This window comes from Petaurus breviceps, unplaced genomic scaffold, assembly GCF_028583685.1.
Source record: "Petaurus breviceps papuanus isolate PSGF00001 unplaced genomic scaffold, PetGlider_PUasm1.0 190, whole genome shotgun sequence".
Classification (NCBI taxonomy): domain Eukaryota; kingdom Metazoa; phylum Chordata; class Mammalia; order Diprotodontia; family Petauridae; genus Petaurus; species Petaurus breviceps.
This window is the reverse complement of record NW_027185810.1, coordinates 977,276-997,421: the sequence shown is the minus strand read 5'-3', so window position 1 is coordinate 997,421 and position 20,146 is coordinate 977,276. Positions and strand designations below refer to the sequence as shown.

At 40.1% G+C, this 20,146-nt stretch overlaps 1 protein-coding gene across 2 annotated transcripts in view; it reads left to right on the top strand.

The window, feature by feature from the left end:
- GFOD1 (Gfo/Idh/MocA-like oxidoreductase domain containing 1) overlaps nt 1-20,146 on the top strand; it is a 216,919-nt gene that overhangs the window by 50,378 nt on the left and 146,395 nt on the right. Inside the window, exon 1 of one of the 2 annotated variants that reach the window (XM_069092423.1) lies at nt 6,927-7,983. The exons of the other annotated variant lie outside the window; for it this stretch is intronic. Within the exon in view, the coding sequence (XP_068948524.1) occupies nt 7,731-7,983 (253 nt within the window). The 5' untranslated portion in view covers nt 6,927-7,730. Of the gene's footprint in view, nt 1-6,926; nt 7,984-20,146 lie in introns of those variants that run through there. 2 annotated transcript variants of the gene reach the window in all.

Sequence of the window (20,146 nt, the reverse complement as noted above, 5' to 3'; positions counted from 1 at the left end):
TCCGAGCTGCATCCAATCAGAGCTGTAGCAGTGAGCGCATCATCCTGTTCTTCCCCAGTGATTTGCTTATTGAATAAAGGTGCATTTTTTTGTTCACATTTACCTGTTTATTAAAATTGCTGTCAATGTTCATTAAAATAAGCCCTCCCCTGAAAATAAGCCCTCTGGTGTTTTTCTGTCCAAAAAAAATAATAAGACAGTCTCTTATTATTGGGGAAACACGGTAGGCTCAAAAAATGAGTAAACAACAGCAACAAAGAACCCAACCACAAAAAGCTATTATGGTGACAGAGAAGCTCAAGATACAAACTCAGAAGATAATGACTTCATCTATAGGCAAAGTCTGAAAGAAAAATGCAGCTTAGATACAAGCCCAGTAAGAATTCCTGGAAAAGCTGAAGAAAAAGTTAAAAAAAAAACCCAAATTAAAAAAAAATCAACTAAGAATGGTAAGGAAAAACGGGGATGGGGAGGGAAATGAGAGTAATTCAAGAAAATTATGAAAAAAGAATTAACAACTGGATAAAAGAGGCATAAATAATGCTGAAGAAAATAACTACTTAAAAATTAGAAATGGTTAAGAGAAAGCTAATGACTCCATGAGACATCAAGAAACAATAAAACAAAGAATGAAAAAAATAAGAGAAAATGTGAAATATCTTACAGGAAAAAAAAACTTGAAAAATAGATCAAGGAGAGATAGAAGAATCACTAGACTACCTAAAAGCCATGGTTAAAAAAAAAGAGCCTAGACATCATATTTCAAGAAATTATAAAGGAAAACTGCCCAGATATCTTAAAACCAGAGGGCAAAGTAGAAGTGTAAAGAATCCACCAGTCATCTCCTGAAAGAAAATTACAAAATGAAGACTCCCAGAAATATTATAGTCATCTCATCTTTCCTGATTACTCTTACAGCACTTGGCACTGTTGACTAATCTCTCTTTTTTTTAGAAACTCTCTCCTCTCTGGATTTTCTTCTCTTCCTACATATCTTCCCAGTTCTTCTCAATTTCCGCGCTGCTCCCTAAGAGTTGACTTGTCATTGGGAGGAAGAGAAAGGATAAAGGCTATTGGGTCCTGCAGCACCAGAGGTATGAATTACCTGTGCCAGGTGTGTTTTTTTTTCTCTGTGTACACCTTTCTATTAGTGTACTTTATGGGTGTGTCTACTCTTTCCATAGATGCTGCATGTAGTTGTATGAGATTATGCCTTTGATTTATGGGGATGGGAATATGTTGCTTCTATTGATCTAATGATGTCATCTTAGTAAATACCTCTGCTATGATCGACTTATAATTAATTACTCTTTGACTATTAAAGGAAAATGCCATAGTGGGACTAGTTTTAGGGTATGGACCCACAAAATAACTTGAACCTGAGGATAATTAGGCCCTGGGGACTTAACCTTCAAGTATGAGTTGAGAGGCATTCCAAAAGAGGTTCTACAAAGATAAAAGTTAAGAGTTCCTTTCCCTAAGGAGCTGACATTCTAACAGAGGAGAAAAAAGACATATGAGGTGCGTTTGGTAGGTGAAGGTATTGGTAACTGAGAGGATAAGGAAACACCTTATACAGAAAGTGGTACTTGATATGAATCTTGAAGGAAACCAAAGATTACAAAAAGCAGGCACAGGGTACTGCCAATGCAAAGGCACAGTGATGAGAGATGGACAATTTTACTGGATTGTAGTGTGTGTAAAAGAAAGTACTGTGTAATGAAGCTGGAAAGGCTTGAGTAAACCCAGGCTGTGAAAAGCTTTAAATATCAGAGGCATTATTCCTAGAGGTAAAATGGAGTTAGGTAATGAGTTTACTGAATAAGAAGTGATGTGGAAGTGAATGCCTGATATGAACTTTAGGAAAATAATTTTAATCACTGTGTTGAAGATTCCTTGAAGTAAGGAGATACTTGAGGCAGGAAGACCAATTAGAAGACTATTTCAGTAGTACAAGTGAGACATAAGGAGAGTCTTATGAACTAGGGCAGTGGTTATCTGAGTGATGATAATTCTTAGCATTTATATAGTATTTTAAGGTTTGAAAATGCTTTATAAATATTATATCTTTTTATCCTCACAACAACCCTAGGAGGTAGGTACTACTATATTCCCATTTTATAGATGAGGAAGCTGAGGCTCAGAGAAAGTAGGTGACTTGGACCACACAGTCAAGATTCTAACTCAGGTCTCCTGGACTAAAGCTTCCTAAACTTTTTCCACTCTCAACCTCTTTTCACCCAAGAAATTTTTATGTGACCCCAGATATATAGGTATATAAAATAGATATACAAATCAAACATTTACTGATAATAAATCACAAAGAAATTTATTTTAAAACAATTCTTTGGTATAGATATACTTTTTACCATTTATTAAAGATGAAAGCAAATTTACATACTAAGGAGATGTATATGCTTGTTTATTTTTATATAAAGAATTAAGTCTTGGTAGAATATTTGATACTGCAGGATATAGAGTATCTTCAACCTTTTTCAGAGTTGACTGATATTTTGATTTTATAATTGTCAATGCTGAGAATGCCACTTTGCATAAATTCGTAGTACAAAATGGCAGAAGTATATTTAGGGTCATTTCAGAAGTTGTTGGAAATTCTGTACTAATCCCAAGTCAAAATTATTTAATGATTTTTTAGGACACTCAAGTTTTAAACCTCTGTCACTTGACAATTTGGCAACTTCTTTTTGCACTTTTCATGGCAGATGACTGATTTTTAAATTTCAATTGAGTATGGTTTATGAACACAGCTTAGTTTTTTAGAATCCAAATCTGAAGGGAAGTATTTCTGAAACTGTCTCCAGGCACTTTAGATGATCAATTATAACGCTTACAATTAAATCTTTGGGAAGGTTATTTTCAAATATAAAATCATCTGTAGCAGTAAACATTTCTAGAGAACTGGGTTTTTTCCATCCTATTCTTCCATATGTTAACTTTTTTAGTAAAACTTCCAATTTTATCTTTTAACATAAATATGTTATAATTTTTTCCTTGAAGCAACATGGTTAAGTCATTGGGTTTTTCAAAAGTATCTGACAAAATAGTTTTAAAAGTCATAAGTTGTGAAAAAAGTAACAAAATCAAATTTCTGCTCAGTCAAAAATATAACAACTTTATCTTTCAATTTCAATAATCTGTTTAAACTTTGCCTTCTTGAGAGCCACTTTACTTCTGTATGTAGTAACAAGCTTTTCTAATTGGAGTCCCATGTCTTTCCAAAGGTTTGAAAACAAATCAGTGTTAAGGGAAGCACAGCATCTAACTGTAGTGATATTTTTTTGGTTATGACTGCCTCCTGTTGGGTCATGCAGTGAGTAAAAGTGATATATTCATTGCCACCAGCTTTAACTTTTGCTACAAATCCAACATTGTTACCCATCATTGCTCCAACACCGTCTGCACAGATTCCAACTCAAGTTTTTCCACTGTAAACCTTTAAGATATATATCTTCCCCTCTTGTATGTCCTTCCAAAGGGCAACAAAACAATAATTGATCATGTATGCTTCCTTCATAAATATATCTTACATAAAGTAACAACTGTGCCATATTAAAAATATCAGTTGTTTCATCTAAGTGAATTGCAAACTTTGGGCTGCCTTTAAGCTTAGTAAAAAAAAAAAAAAACTACTGGAATGGTCATTACTAATTTCAGAAATTCTTTTGGAAATACTATTATTCAATAAAGGAATTTTATGAATTTCATCCCTATACTTTTTCCCATGAACTATTTCTGACATTTTAATAGCAGCAGGTAACATGAGATCTCCTATTGCATAGGGCTTTTTAGTTTTTGCAATTAAATAAGAAGTTTCGTAAGATGCAAGTCAATGCTTTTGACTGACAGTAACAAATTTCTCAAAACATTGTTTTTCTTTATTTGAAAATTTTGAAAATTTGTTCAAAATATTCCTTTGATTTACTGCAGTACCCTGCAGGCTTGGTATTAAGATGTCATTTTAGTTTGGCTGGTGTCATGCTCTCCAAAGCCAAAACTTTATTACAAATTAAGCAAGGAGGTTTTTCCACACCATCATTATTAGAAGTAAATCCATATTGCAAAGATGATTCAGCATATTTTTTCTTGTCAATTTAGATGTACTATAACCGGATACTGAAGACTCTGATGCAATGTCATCAGTATTTTTAACCTCTCCTGTCTAAATTTATCTACTTATCCATAATAAGTAGCTAAATAAAATAATTAGAATAAAATAAAATTAGAATAAAATTTTTATTCTAAAAATAAATATTATTAATAATTTCTCAAATACTAGTTTTAGTGTATGAAATTACATTTGTGCTTAATTTAAAAAATTGATGTTCACACTTATATACAGGGGTGATGGTAGAGAAATATTATTAAAGGGCTTTGATCTTTACTTTCTGCAAAAGAAGGCAATAAGAGCAATTTAAAAAACCAAACATTCTAGCACAATACCATCCAAAAATATACTAATCTGATACTTACATGCTGAGGAATGATGGTAGGAAAATATTAAAGGTCTTTTTCCCCCCCATAATTAAACTATTATGTTTCTGTAAGAGCAGAAAACTTTGTATGTACAGTGCAAATCATAAATAGTGCAATTCATAACACGAATTACATAACAGAGTCTGAGCTGTTTCTGGCAGCATTCATTGGCATTGCATGGCACAACAGCATACATAGTGCAGTGTACATATTGTGTGTTCAGAATCAAGGCTGCAGTAAAGTCGAGTGATGCAACATGGGCAAACACTGCCAGAAACACCTAGAATTGATTGAAAATTAATTTTTGGTGGTTGCAGGTTCAGAAATCTTTTACTGTTGCCAAATATTTTGTGATCCCCCAAATTCAGTTACATGACCCCATATGGGATTTGACCCACAGTTTAAGAAGTCCTGTTCTAGACTCCCAGTCTAGAACTTTAACCATTGCCATCTAGTTGCTATGAAGAGAATAAAATGCATATGATTTTGTAGAGGAAGAAATAACAAGATTTGCTGACTGGATGTGGGAAGTGAGAGAAAGGGTTGTTGAAGATGACAGAGGTTGGAATAACTGTAAGAATAGTGGTGTTCTCAACAGAAAAAATGAAGTTCAGAAGATGGAGGTGGGTTTTGGGGGGAAATATAATGGGTTCTACTTAGGATGTGTTGATAAAGAGATGCTTACAAGCCACACAATTTGAAATATCCAGTAGACACTTGGGGAGAGGGACTAGGGCTTGGAAGAAAGATTAAGTCTACAGATTAGATCTGGGAGAGAATTGAATCCATTGGGAATTCACAAAGTCACCAACTGAGAAGGTGTAGAGAGAAAAGAGAAGATGCTTAGGACAGGGCTTTGGGGTATACCTATATTTAGTGGGCATAACAGGGATAGTGGAAAGGATACTGAAGAATGGTCAGACACATAGAAAGACAAGCAAAATGTACATATTTTGTATTTTGGTATTCAATTTTCTATGTGTCTATGTGGCCCCCATCCCCCATCCTCCATCCTCCAAGACTATAAACTCCTTTATAAGACAAGGACTGGAAGGCTTTTTTTTTTTTGTCTTTATGTCCCCAGATACCAGGCACATTTTACGCACGTGAACTTCATAAAAGTTTGTTTAAATAAACACATTAAGTAATTAAAGTGAGCAAGGCTGAAGACAATCAAAGGCTGTTAAATGATTCCATAATTTTAATTGTTCTTTTAAAAAATCTAATTGTTGTTACGGCTGCCATTGAGATTATCAAACCACCTGAAAATGAGGCTAAAAAAGTAAAAAACAAACGAAAAACAAACGGTGAGAGTGGCTGTTGGCAGAGACGAGTAAGGGGTGGGGCAAAGGGTCTCTGGAGTAAAAAACAACGTTGACAACCCATGCCGGGTGATCCATAGACTGCAGTGGCTATGAACTTGGCAAACAGGTCTGTTTGCAGTCAGAATGAATGAAACCCAATGGGAGATCTACTGCAGGAGGGCGACAAGCTTGTTCTGCTGATCCTTAAGAAAGCTGATAATTTTCCTGCAGAAGAGCTTCTGCCTCAGAGATGACAGCAGGGAAACTAACACTCCTTTGCAGTCTCCAAGACAGACCCTTCCCTGCCTCCTGCTGCTGTGTGAGCCATGCAGGCTCATATTTCCATTCACCTCAAATCTCCTTTGAGCGTTTAATGCATCGCCTAGGACTGAACACACAAATGAATGAGGGAAAGGGGATGTGGCTGGAGGAGCGGGGTAAGGGGTGGAGGTGGAGATGGGGGGTGGGGTGGGCAGTAAATGAATGGAGCTCGTGAAAGGGATTTTTTTTTTCTTTCAAATTACGCTGACTTGCTAGGGTGAGAGGAAAGGGAAAGGAGGCCCGGCGTGTGATGTAGAAAGTGGTTTGTGAAGAAAGGCAAGGCAAGCGGACAGTGGATGCGTTGTGCAAGGATCTCTTAACTGCGTTGGAGTGGCCTGTGGGCTGCTGTATGTAATCCAATCCAGACAGGCTTGCTCTGCCTCTCCGCTTGGTGAGGGACCCTGCTCGGCTAGCTTGTAGTATATGGGACAGGACGACAGCGTTACAATCTGTAGCGCCCGACTCCTCCGGGTGCTGCTCGTCCATCTAGGTTAACAAGCGCGCCATCACGACCCTCTCTACATTTATTTGGGGCGGGGCTAGGAGGGAAGAAAGGAGAAAAGAAGGTTGAGAAGGAAAAAGAAATAGAGGAGAATTACCAGGAGGAGGAGAAGGAGAAAGAGGTGGAGTTGGGGCTCTAGAAGGGAGGAGATAACTCGCCGAAAAAGAAACAAGCGACAAGTCCGGAGGGCGGGTGGGGCTAGGCGGGGTGGGGGTGGAGGACTGCTCAGCCCGGAGGCCAATGGTGTGGGGAGCTCCGGAGAGGGCGTTGCAGGAAAACCCAGGGAGCTGACAGCCAAACTCCCCAACTCCGCCTTCCTCCTGGCGCTAGCCATCCGGGAGCGGGCTGACGCTGCTGGGGCTGCTGCTGCTGCTGAGGGCGAAGATGGCAGAAGAATGAGGGGGATGCAGATCTGTCGTGCCGCTCAGCAACTTGGGACCCCCACCCTGCCAAGGGAGCTCGGCATCCTCCTTAGCGAGCCTCCTGGTGGCTGCTTCGTTTTGCTTGGTTTTGCTACTGGGCGACGAGGTTAACGAGAAGACAGAAGCAGATCCACTCTTCGCTCTGGAAGGTTGCAAGCTTTTTGGTTTTGGGGGGGCGTCTGCGGAGTGAGGGTGGGTGGGACTCGCAGTCGCTAAGACAGTCGGGCGCGTGTGTGGGAGGGGTGAAGCCGGAGACCTTCCCACCACCCCCCGGGGCCGCAAAGGTGGGGAAGCTCGGCGGCAGCCGCGGCGGCGGAGGAGGTGGAGAGGGGATGATCCGGCTATGGAGCTGCCCGGGCGGTGCGCGCGGGGCAGGCTGCGGTTGTGGCCGGTGCCCAGCCTGAGGCGGTGCTCCTCCGGGCAGCGGGGCATCTGCGTTTCTGCAGCCACCAGCGGCAAAGGCGGGAGTCTCTGGAGTCGGGTGCAGCAACAGCAGCAGCAGCAGTGGCGGCGGCAGCAGGAGGGACAGTGAGCCATCAACGGCATCCCTGAACTCAGCTCGGCGCTCCAGATCTCTTGCGTGGCGCACGGCAATCCGAGCGAGCTGGCTGGGGCTGCAGGGTCCGGAGTCGGGGGGGTGTATGTGTGTTCGACTGGAGATCCCGGTGGCTGCACTGTTTAGCAGTCATGCTGCCCGGAGTGGGCGTGTTCGGCACCAGCCTCACGGCCCGGGTCATCATCCCACTCCTGAAGGACGAGGGCTTTGCGGTGAAGGCACTGTGGGGCCGGACGCAAGAAGAAGCCGAGGAGCTGGCCAAGGAGATGAGCGTCCCTTTCTACACCAGTCGCATAGACGAGGTGCTGCTGCACCAGGATGTGGACTTGGTGTGCATCAACCTGCCTCCTCCTCTCACCCGGCAAATCGCGGTGAAGACCCTGGGTAAGTGAGCACTCTGCCTCTGCGCCTTCCCATGACTCTTGCCTCTGAAGCCCTGTGCCCTTTCTCTACCACTCTCAGGCCTCTGACCTTCTCCCCTCCCACCCACCCCTTTTTTCTTAGCCTTTGGGGGAGTGCACATACCCAGACCGGACCAGATACCTTCTGAACCCCCCGGAACCTTCCCTTCCCTGGCACTAAGGTCGCACTTCCTCCTTACACGTGTATTAAGAAGATGTTGGAGGGGTGTGGTGTGTGTGTGTGTGTGTCTGGGGGGAGTCAGGGTGATACTGAGACGGGTCAGATGCTGATCTCCTAGCTTGGGCAAACCAGTAGTAAGAAGAAACCAAATGCTGAGCCGTGTGTGTGTGTGTGTGTGTGTATGTGTATGTATGTGTGTGTGTGAAGCCGTGTGTTGGAGTGTGTAGTCCCAGAGAAGACTGAGTAAATGACACCCCACGTGTTTGGGCTTCTCCTGGGGGGCTGAAGGTTTTGCTATATCTACTCCTGCTTGCACTTTGCCTAGGCAGTTTGTTCCCCTCCCCCCCCCTCCCCCGGGTTTGTTTGTTTACCGAGACTTTAGTGGAGAGAGTTCTGGGTTAGGCAAAGTCTGGAATTATTCCAGTCTGAGCCCTTAGGCAGGAGGTGGAAGGAGATAAGGTGTCTTCCTTGGAGTATTTTCTGGGGCTTTTTGAGGTTATTCAAACCCACTTGGGCCACCAAGAAAGGCTTTGGTCTGACTATATATTTATTTCGACGGTGATAAAACTACAGCTTTGGAGCTTTCTTTTTACATTCTTTTGGGTCACAGTCAAGTTTCAGATTGGGGATTCCAGATAACTACTCTAAAATTCTGCGAGCATGGAAACTGTGGTGTCCTAAGTATAATTCTTTTGTAACCCGGAAGGCAAAAGGCTCTCAGATTCCTTTTGTAAGTAGTTGATGTTTCCTTCCCTAATGTCTTTCAAAAGCATTTCTAAAGCCTTAGTGTTGAAAGTCTTGATGGTTGATCTTATTATACTTTATCATCTCAATCTCCTAGATTAACCTCTCCTTCAATACTCTGGAGAAAAAAAAAACACTTCACAGTACTCTGTATTGTTAATCTGGAGTTTTCTCTGGGACACTTATCTCTGTTTACTAGTCTTAGAAAACAAACATTGTCTGAAGTGCCATCAAAGGGGTGATATATATTGTTCTTGAATATTGGGCTTTTCGTGGAAAGGAAGAGAAAGAGCAGGGTGAAATGATCTCATTAACAAAGAGTTGGAGGGACAAATTAAAAAAACAGACAAACTAGGAACCGTTTATAAAATACTGTACCTATAAAGATTAAGTAAGCAAGATCACATTCAAAGAAGCACCCCAGGGAAAATCTTTTTTTTTTTTTAAGTAATCCTGGATTCATGAGAGGTGAAGGCTGTATGAACTGTGACTAAATCATAGACTTATAAACAGGTTGTAAAAAGCTTTCTCCAGGAAAGAAATCATTTTTACCAGCACATACTACTAGTAGATACAATAGGGGGTCTTGGAATTAGAAAGATGCAAGTTCTGATCCAATATCAGATACTTAGTAGTTGAGTGGGCAAGTCATTTAACCTCTTAAGCCTTATTTCTTCATGTGTAAAATGGGTTTAACAATAGTACCCAATCACAGGATTATTGTGAGGCTCATATGAGATAACAGGCAAAGTCCTGTGCAAACCAAAGTGCTGTATAAATGCTAGATGCTATTGATAACAATTTGTATTCAGGTGGTAAGGAGTCTAGGCACAGGATCAAAAATTTTTTTTCTTGATTTTTAAGCATATGCTATGGTGGTGTAGAGTAGAATGGATGTTTGACATGAAATTAGGAGATCTGGGTTCAAATACTGACTCAGACTCTACCATTTACTAGCTGTGTGGACCTGGGCAGGTCACTTAAGGTCCCTGAGCTTTAGTTTTCTAATCCTTAAGAAAAATGATGATACTGGTACCACCTCTCACATAGGTTTGTTGTGAGGAAAGCACTTGAGAGTTGTCATATTGGGGAGAATTAAATCACTACTTAGATTCTTTGCATACCAACATGATAACTGTGAATGACATAATTTACTGAGGTAGGAATTTGGTATGAAGGCTAGCCAATTTGGGGCCAACAAAACTGGTCTATCTAGGAGGAAGTAAAGCTAACCAACAGAATCCAACTTAGTGATATTCAATTTTTAAAAAGCACATATTAAGTGGCAATTATATGCCAGGCACTATATCATATCGTGGATGCAAAGACAAAAATAGAACTGTCCCTACCCTCAAGGAGCTTTCCTTCTAGTGGGGAGACATGTCAATATGAAAACATAGAGAATATAACATAACATCCATGGCCCAGGGTAGGAAAGGGGGTGACAGAGCATCATCTACTAAGGGACCCTATCTCTGGGCAGTTGGTGAGGACCAAGCTCAGTTCTGGGGGAAACTGAGCTCTAGTAGAGGAGGTTGAGGGCATGACAGGTTCTGTGATGCTGGATATTTGTGATGGAGGATATTTGAACACAAAGTTCACTGGTCCAGCCACTGACTGACTGTCTTTTGTCTTAGGACCAGACCAATCAAGTTCTGGGCAGCTCCTCACTAGGGGCCTGGCCACCAGGTGGTGAAGACCACCAAAAGAGGAATAGAAGGGTTGTGATCTTTTTCAGTGGAGGATGTATCCATACCCATAAAATCATGAATCCTTAAAGTATCGATGTCAATATTGTCACAAGTATTCAGAGATTTTTTAGAAAAATTGAACTTGTGATTTTAGTGGTTTAGGGAACCCCCAGTAAGGAAATTGCCTCTTTTAATGCTGACTGGCACTTGTTTTGCATCTCACAGCCAGTAGAGAGACCCCTAGAGACACTTAGGGGTTAAGTGATTTGCCCAGGGCCCAAACTTGTATTTCTTCAGAGACAGAACTTGAACTCAGGTCTTCTTGACTCCATGGTCAGCCCTAACCACCATTGTAGGAGTGGGAAGCCTACAACCTCAAGGCCACATGTGGCCCTCTAGATCATCAAATGTGGCCCTTTGACTGAATGCAAACTTCACAGAAAAAATCCCCTTAACAGAAGGATTTGTTCTGTAAAACTTGGACTTAATCAAAGGGCCATGCTTGAGGATCTAGAGGGCCACATGTGATCTTGAGGCTGCAGGTTCCCCACCCCTGCACTATTCCATATAGCCTCAACCTGGGCTTTTTGCAAAATGCTTTACATACATTGTTATCTCTTTTGAGCCTGGCAACCTTCCCCCCACCCCAAGTTAGGATTAACAGGTATACTCCCAATTTTATAGATGAACTGTTGGTCATAGGGTCATAGATTTTAGAGCTGGAGGGGACTTCAGAGGTCATTTAGTTCTGTCAAACTCAAATAGAAATGGGGGCCAACACTTCCTAACTAAGGACACTTTGGGGCTGCATATTGACATTGTTTAAAAAATGTAATATTATCTATATTTTATTGTATTTTTATTTATTTTATTAAATATTTCCCAATTATATTTTAATCTGGCTCAAAGGGTTGGGGGTGGGCCGCATTTTCTGACACCTCTGATTTAGTTCAGTCCCCTAATTTTTATAGGATCTTGCCTCTATAGTGGGAAGGGAGGCTGTGTAGTTCTACCCTCTCATTTTACATATGAGGAAACTGAGGCCCAGGGAAGTTATGTGACTTCCCTGAGGTTACAAAGATTGGATTAGAATAGAGATAAGCTTTCTTTAGAGTTGACATTCATTCAACTGCCCACAAGGAAGTTCTACCTGCAAGGTTCGAACCCAGGCCTCCCTGACTCCAGCACTCTAACTACTCCCAAAGCCTGTGCATATGACATAATTCTGTGTGATGCTGTGGAACCCAGGAATAAACACATAGGGAGGATCTATTACAGTGGAGATTTGGGGGTCCAGAGCTACCCAGTTATACGGCATGACCTGTTACTTAAATGTATCTTGATGTATCTGTATGGAGGGAGTAGAGAAGGGATGGGTGGGGTTATGTTGCCTCTTGATAAATAAGACAAGCTCTGTTATGCATCAATAGTACTTCTTTTGTCATAAAAAATCCTAAACAAATATGGTGTTTGTCTTCTTAAAGAGCCTCTTCAAACCCAAGATTTAGCAGCTGGGTTTACTGCAGCTTGGAGAATAGAAGGCCTATCCATAAAGCATGATTGAACAGAGGTTGTTTTAAAACAAAAATTATTGTCCTGGGCCTTTTCTTAAGCCTGGCTACATCTCTTTAGTGTCATTCGGGTTAGTATGCAAACCTTCACTGGTTTTTGGATGTGAGATAAAGTTATCAGTGCAACTCAACTGGTACTAGACTTTGCTGGGGTTAGGTCTTGTGGAGCCTCAGGAAGCAGTGCTTTTGCTTTCTACTTCATCACTGGGAACTCCAGGGAACAAAAGCCATTCTTCCAGGAGCACCTGCAGAGGCACAATGGGGTTTTCTTCTTCTGTTGACTCTCTAGTCACAGTTGGACCTCCAGTAAACACAAATGCAGTAAATAAATGAAGCATAAAAGAGATTATATTACTGGAACTGGTCTGGGTTGGGCTGCGCTCAGCTTGTTTGAATGTTAGTGTTGAAATTAGACATGGATTTTTATTAGTAATATAGGTTGTTCTTTTTTATATGAAGATGTCAAGGCTGACCCACCACTGCCAAGGTAGAGTCTCTTAGTTGTTTATCTAGCAGGGCTGTCTGGCTCAGGATGTGTTATTTTTTTTTTTAACATCATAAACAGAATGTCCTTTGGGGTGGAATTTTAGTCTAGCTACGTAGCTATCATTTACTACTACTACCACCATTCCTTCTCCTCCTACCTGTCCTCCTCCTCCTCCTCCTCCTCCTCTTCCTCTTCCTCTTCCTCTTCCTCCTCCTCCTGGGAAAGACTTTAGCTTAAAGAAACCAAGGTCTAACACAGTGCATCCAGGGCCATCTCCAGTCGCCCTGATCTGTATCTAGCTACTCGACCCAGATGACTCCTGAGGAGAAAGTGAGGCTGGTGACTTTCCCTCACTTAAATCCAATTCTCTTGCAAGTCATGGCATCACCTCCCTGATGTCACGGTCCTCTTCCAGAATGAAGGACAAACAACAGTAGCACTTTTAAGATTTGCAAAGTCTTTTATATATATTAACTCATTTGATCATATAGGAATCAGATCTTTGATCAACTTCATTATAATTATATATTAACTAATTGAGCTAATCAGTCACTATAACCAGTATTTATCACTTTTCCACCACTTAGGGATTTTTTTTTTTTCCTTATGGAGAGAATTCCAGTCTTCCTAAGTTGGGTATTTATAATGCAGGCATCTTTCACAGAACCCCATTATTGATAGAATGTGGAAATCAATGTATGTACTGTGGTCCTTTCTGCCTTCTGCTCGATAGACATCCAGGGCTAAATAATTGAGATTCTGTGTTTGTGTGCAGGCAGCCTTTGTTTCATTTTGTGAATTATTCCCAGAGCTGCATTGGCAAGCCTGTTCCATGTAGACATAAGAACTGTTCTCATTAGAATATTAGAATCTCTCTGGCCTGCAGGAGGACTGTTTGTTGTTGGTAATTGTGTCCTCTGGAATAAGTCATCCTAAACTGGACTATTATTTTCTATATCTTCAAAACCGAGGCGGTCATTCCCCATCTTTTACAAATGACTATTAAAAGTGTCTGCAATACCCTTTGGTATCATCCTAGAAAAATGTTGCTTTGTAAGTATACCACTATCATGATTGAAGAAAAACCACTGGCTGGAGCCAGCTATCAGGACTAGAATTAATTAATGAATAAAAACATTTATTAATTACTGTTCTGAGTACTATGCTAAGTACCCATATTTGTCCCTGCCGGATGGTCCGTGCCCCAAGAAGCTTATAGTCTAATAGAAGAAACAACAGATATAGAGTGGTCAGGGTGGGTGTTTTGGTTTAGAAAGTCTACTGATGGTCCATGGAATTATGGAGTATTCTGATGCATCGTTTTTTAGGAGCTGTGGTGGTATTGAGCAGACTATAAGGAAGTAGGATAAGTGCCAGGTGGCAAGCAAGAAGGCAGGTATCTGGATACAAAGTGAAACATGGCTGGGACCATAGAATAGAGTGAGCCATGTAAGGTACTCCCAATCCAGGCACCACTGGTTTTAGGAGTTCCCGAGTTGAAAATATTGTTAGTCAGTAAATAAACATTTATTAAGCCAGGTGGTACAGTGGATAGAGTCCTGGGTCTGGAGTCAGGAAGACTCATCTTCCTGAGTTCAAATCCTGCCTCTGACACTTAGTAGCTGTGTGACTCCAGGCAAGTCACTTCATCCTGTTTGCCTCAGTTTCCTCATCTGTAAAATGAACTGGAAATGGCAAACCACTTCAGTATCCACGCCAAGAAAACCCCAAATGAGGTCATGAATGGTTGTGTGTGACTGAAAAAAATGACAGATCAACAATATACGCCAGACACTGTGCTAATTTGGGGATGCAAATAAAAACAAAGACAATTCATGCCCCCAAGGAGTTTACAATCTAATGGGGGAAACTACGCACAAAAGGAAGCTGAAAAGAACATGGATGATAAACCTGTAAAGGAGTTTGAGAAGAATTGGTTAGATATGTAGGAAGAGATGAAAATCCAGAGAGGATAGAGTTTCTAAGAAAGGAGTCAACAGTGCCTGGTGCTGGGTGCTGCAAGGGAAGTCAGGAAGAGGGAAAGGAGGGTGTGGGGGTAGTTCCAAAGCATTGTAGCTATGCTAGGCCCCTCTTTAAGACTGATTAGATGCCCTGGAACCCATGACCTGCCCTCTATTTAAATGGTCCAATCAGAGACACAGAGGACACAATGAGATTCTAATTCAATCTTGCAGGAAACTGAGATTTCCCAATGATGGACTTTCTCAGGAAGGAAGGCTTTGATAGAGAGTACCAAAGAAGTCTGAAAAACAGTGGGGCTGGTGGGAAATTGAAGTGGGTAGCATCTGGTTTGGAGGGTCATTGTTAAATGTTTGTAGGAAGGGAAAAGAAATATTAGCTATAATGATATATTGCTAGCTGCTTAACCTTGGGCAAGTCAGGTAATCTCTGTTTGCCCCAGTTTCCTCATATGTAAAATGGGGGCAATAACAACACCTGCCTCCCAGGGTGGTTATGGGAATCAAATGAGATAATTGTAAAGCTCTTAGCACAATGGTTGGTACATACGGTAGTAAGCATTAAATAGATGTTAGCTGTCATATCAACAGAGAACAGACACTGAGCTGTGGTGCTGTCTGAATCTAAAACACAGGCTCTTCCTGGGACCATTCACTAGGCTGCCTGAACTTGTCACATGGCACAGCACGTGTAGTAAACTCTTCAGAAAAGGTTGCAGAATAAATTAACTTGGAGAAACTGAGACCTTCTCACTTCGCCAGAAGGAGGCTTTTTCAGAAGCAAAAATAGAATTTAGGACTCTCCTATTCTAAGTTTTTGAGCTTTTGCTCTCGGGAAGCTGACAATGCCATTTGTTTTATGTTGTAAGCTGTCATTGGAACCATGTCAAAATAGTTGTTGCCCTGTGGTTAAAAAGTGACAGTTTCTGTTTTAATGAGTTTCTTTTTTCTTTAACAAAAGATCATAAACTCAGTCCACAAGTCTTTTTTAGACCTGCCAGATTATGGTGACCCAAAGTCTCCTTTGTAGGCTCATTAAAATTTTAGGGCTTCACCTAAGCTTTGATCTTGTATATCGAGGCCAAGACAACCTTTGTTCTAACTTGTTTGAATTTACTTAGCTGGGAATTTCAAGCTCCCTGTCTTTCCTATTCTTACTCCAATATTGTCAACAGCTGCTTGAAGTTAGAAGGTTATTGCTTTGAGGGTCTTAGGCCCCAGAGACTGGTATAGAAGATGAGGAAGTAGGGGCGGCTCAGTGAATAGAGCACTGGCCCTGGAGTCAGGAGAACCTGAGTTCAAATCCGGCCTCAGACACTTGACACACTTACTAGCTGTATGACTTTGGGAAAGTCACTTAATCCCAATTGCCCTCCAAAAAGCAAAAAAAAAAAAATGATGAGAAAGTAGATTGTATTCAACTCACTGGCCATCGTTATCAGCAGCAGAGAATGTCCCAGAAGAGGAAAATGTACCTGGATTTAAGTATGTTTTCCTTCTCGCATGGTACACCAATGTTGGGTTTTCCATGCCCTTTTAAGATTCCTTGTGGCCTCTTTCCCACGTTCTCTAAATAAATTGCTTGGCAATATCGGTGGATACTAGTAAAATTCAGATATGTGAAGTTTTTAGAGAGTATGAGGAGTCGCTGGACATTGCATAAACAAAAGAAGTGACCATCATTACTTCTAAGAGTAATTAGGTTAATATCATCCTTATTGTGTGGAAGTGAACATTTTTAAATTTGAGCTATCACTAAACTGAAGATTTCTGGCTTTGAAAACAAAAGGACAATTCTACAAAACTTTAACATTAGATGCTACAGGTTTTTGAATTCCTCAAACTGAAGGGGAGAAAAGGAAGTGGAGGCCAGATGTATTTTGTGGTTCTCACCAAGAAAGAATGAATCGGTAGTCAAATAGATGTTTTGGCTTAGATTGATCATTTGACATAGCAGAAGAATTTTTTTTAGATGGTAGGCACCACTGAGCTAAGGAAATAGATAACAACAGCTTGTTACTCTATTACAAAATATGTATTAAGCCTATATGCAAAATGCTGAGAGACATAAAGCTTAGCTGGTAGTCCCTGTCCTTAACTATAATATACTAACTATATTATATATAGTATATATGATATACAACCATATCATCTATCACTACTAGTTGTGTAATATATCGCTAGCTATATTATATACAGTATAATATGTAATTATATTTTGCACATACATATCTATATATAATAATTATATAATATACTACTAACGATAATGTTAGTGGACAGGCTTAAATGAGATAATTCTGCCGAGCAAGTAGTTAAGTAGAATTTCAGAATGTTTTCTTGAGGACATTTGTGTTTTCTGAACTTTTTCCTCCCAATTTACAGAAATATGGTTGTTTTTTTTAATAGAAGTAATTGTTTTAAAGATTTTAAGGGGAGGCCAGGTGGCTCAGCGAGTAAGAGCACCGGCTCCAGTGTCAGGATGACCTGGAGATCAAATCCAGGCTCAGATACTTAGCACCACACCCAGAAATAACTGGCCGTGTAACCTTGAGCAAGTTACTTAACCCCAATTGCTTAAAAAAAAAAAGATTTTAGCCTATCTGAGTCTCTTGAAATTTTGAAGGAATAAGTAGTAATGAATTCAGGAAAGGAGCTTGGGCCGGGGTGAAAAGTAAATGACGTTCAAAAAAAATCCTAAAAAGCCTAAGCCTACCTTTATTTATTATTATTATTATTTCCTTACAGAAAAGCAGTTTCATTTCTAATCCTTATTGCTATTATTTGCTACATTCAGCTTTTAGTTTATATATTCCTTAGCTATATTCAAAACAATTCTTCTAAGAAGAATGAAGACTCGCTAGTGCTGGTCAAAGAAGTGGGTGTGCTGTACATGGCGTGGAGGGTTATTTTGGGAGTTGCAATGAACTGAGAATCAGAAGATCAGGACATATTGATATTGGCTTCCTCAGTCTCCCCAGGTCTCAGTTTCTCTATCTTTTAAATGAGGAAGGTAGATTTAGGGTATTTTGAGGACCAATGGCTGGGAGGTTCAGGGGGTTCAGATTAAGGGATGTTGGTTCAGGTTAAGGAGGGATTTTCTAATAATTAGGTATGTTCAAACACAAAAAAGATTTTACTTATGAGGTAATTAGTTCCTTGTCAATGTACAGAGAGAGCTGTATACCTCTTTATCAGGGACACAGTAGCCGGAATTACTGAATTGGGTGAAAGTTCAACTGCAATGACTTCTCAGGCCATCTTCCTTACCCCCAGGTGGAAGAATAGGTAAATTCAACATGGGTTGTGTCAGTGATTCTAAAACTTTTTTTTCCTTTAAATTTACAGCAGCACAGTGTTATTATTATTCCTTACCATCAGGATCATCAGGAGATTCTTCTGATTTGAGAATGTGTATTCAGTTGTCATATATGGGTTTCATACAATTCTTGGGAGATATATGAATGCATATGTGGTTCCAGGTATAAGTTCCATATAAATCAGGGCACATCTAGCTGCTGTACACCCTTTAAGAATCACTGGGTTAGACCCAAAGGCAGCCTGCTTGTGGCCACATGCATTCCACATCCCATTGCCATAAAACAATGCTGGTAAAATGTTTATATTGAAGAAGTTAGGTCTTTGTTTTCATGGGAAGCTAAGAGTCTAGTAAAAATACTTTGCAATTTTTTGAAAGCACTCTTGTCCTGACTCTTCTCCTTTTCAGCCCTAGGACCAGCTCATTGTCCATTTGTATGGCCTGTCCAATAGAAATGCATGGTCAATACAAGTTGAGATCTTTGCTATCTCACAACTCACTGGAAGATGTAGAGAGCATAATAACCCATTGTGCTTCTTGTTTGTGGATTGTGAACAAGGATTACACTTAGTAGAGCAAAAACTCTGCCTTATGGCTTCTTTTTGATAGTAGCGCTTTCCATCTGGATAAATGTGAAAATCATTAAGGATTCCTTAGAACAGAAGCGTTAAACTTGTAACCTTGATCACAAGGCCTGATTGGTAAATATTTAATAAAACAGATAAAAATACAATGCAATCTAGACAGTGTTAATTTGTGCTTTTCTGAGAATTCACAGCTGACTGGGCTCTATTTCTGCTTGTTTGACATCACTGCTTTAGAAGATATAACAACAGAAGTAAATCTGTTTAATGGTCCTCTGGTAGTAAACATCAAGTTAGGCATAGAACAGGGAGGCGTATGTTTACCAAAGGTCCTAACTAGCAGCTGTGATGGAGATCCAAAGTAGCCTAGGTTCTTTATCTGATCTTTGTCTTTTCTCTTCCCATCTTTCCCTATGCCTCACTCTAAACCTACTCTTCATTCTTAGGATGACTTCCATCCTAACAGACATCAAGTTCAAATTATTGTTTGCAGTCATTGTAAAGCTGAGATTAAATCTTTTGGAAATTTTCTGCAGTTATTTTTTAAACAGAATTATTTATTTCTTTTTGTGTTTTCTTTTTAAAAAATTTAGTGATATCTTTTATTTTAAAATCATTTATTTCCAAATGTAGCATATTCCAAATGTCTTCACTAAGACTTTTGGGATAGCCTGTATGTCCTTCCCCTCTCCTCTCCACAGATTCCCTTCCTTGTAACAAAGAATAAAAAATTAAGAGGGGAAGAAAAAGACAGTTTAGCAAGACTGATCAAGATGTCAACTAAACTTCATAATTTATAGTGTTGCACACACATAACCTCCCATTTTTGCAAATAGGTAGGGGCATTTTTTTACTCCACATCAAAATTATTCATTATTCTTGTATAGCATTCAATTTATTTATTTTTTGGCTGATGTTCTCTCCATTTCCATTGTCATTGTTGCTGCATATATTACTTTCCTGTTAGTCTTATCTCCAGCATTTAGCACAGTGCCTGACACAATGCTTAATAAATGTTTTTTTGACTATTTCTGCTCACTCCACTTTGCATCAGTTCATATAACTTTAACCATGTTTCTCTGTGGTCATCATAGTCATTGTTTCTTATAGCATAGTAATATTCCATAACTTGTTTAGCCATTTCCCAATCGATGGGCACCTACTTTGTTTCCAGTTCCTTGTTACTATAAAAGTGCTGCTATAATTTTTTTTTTTTTTGCTTTTTGGATGGCAGATGGGATTAAGTGACTTGCCCAGTCACATGGCTAGTAATCATGTCAAGTGTCAAGTGATTTGAACTCAGGTCCTCCTGACTCCAGGGCCAGTGCTCTATTCACTGCACCACCTAGCCGCCCCTGCTATAAATATTTTGATAGAGAATTATTCATTTAGAAATATTGACTTGCATCTGTCAAATGAGGGTTTAGGACTAGGCAATTCCTAAGGTAAAAAAGACCTTACTGGCTCCTCTCTGATTTTAAATGTAGAACCATATAGCTGTACATGCATGGTTTTGCATGCAGATCTTGGAGAAGAGTCAGGACCAGAATTTATCTGGATGAATGTTAATTGCATATGCACACCAGGTGG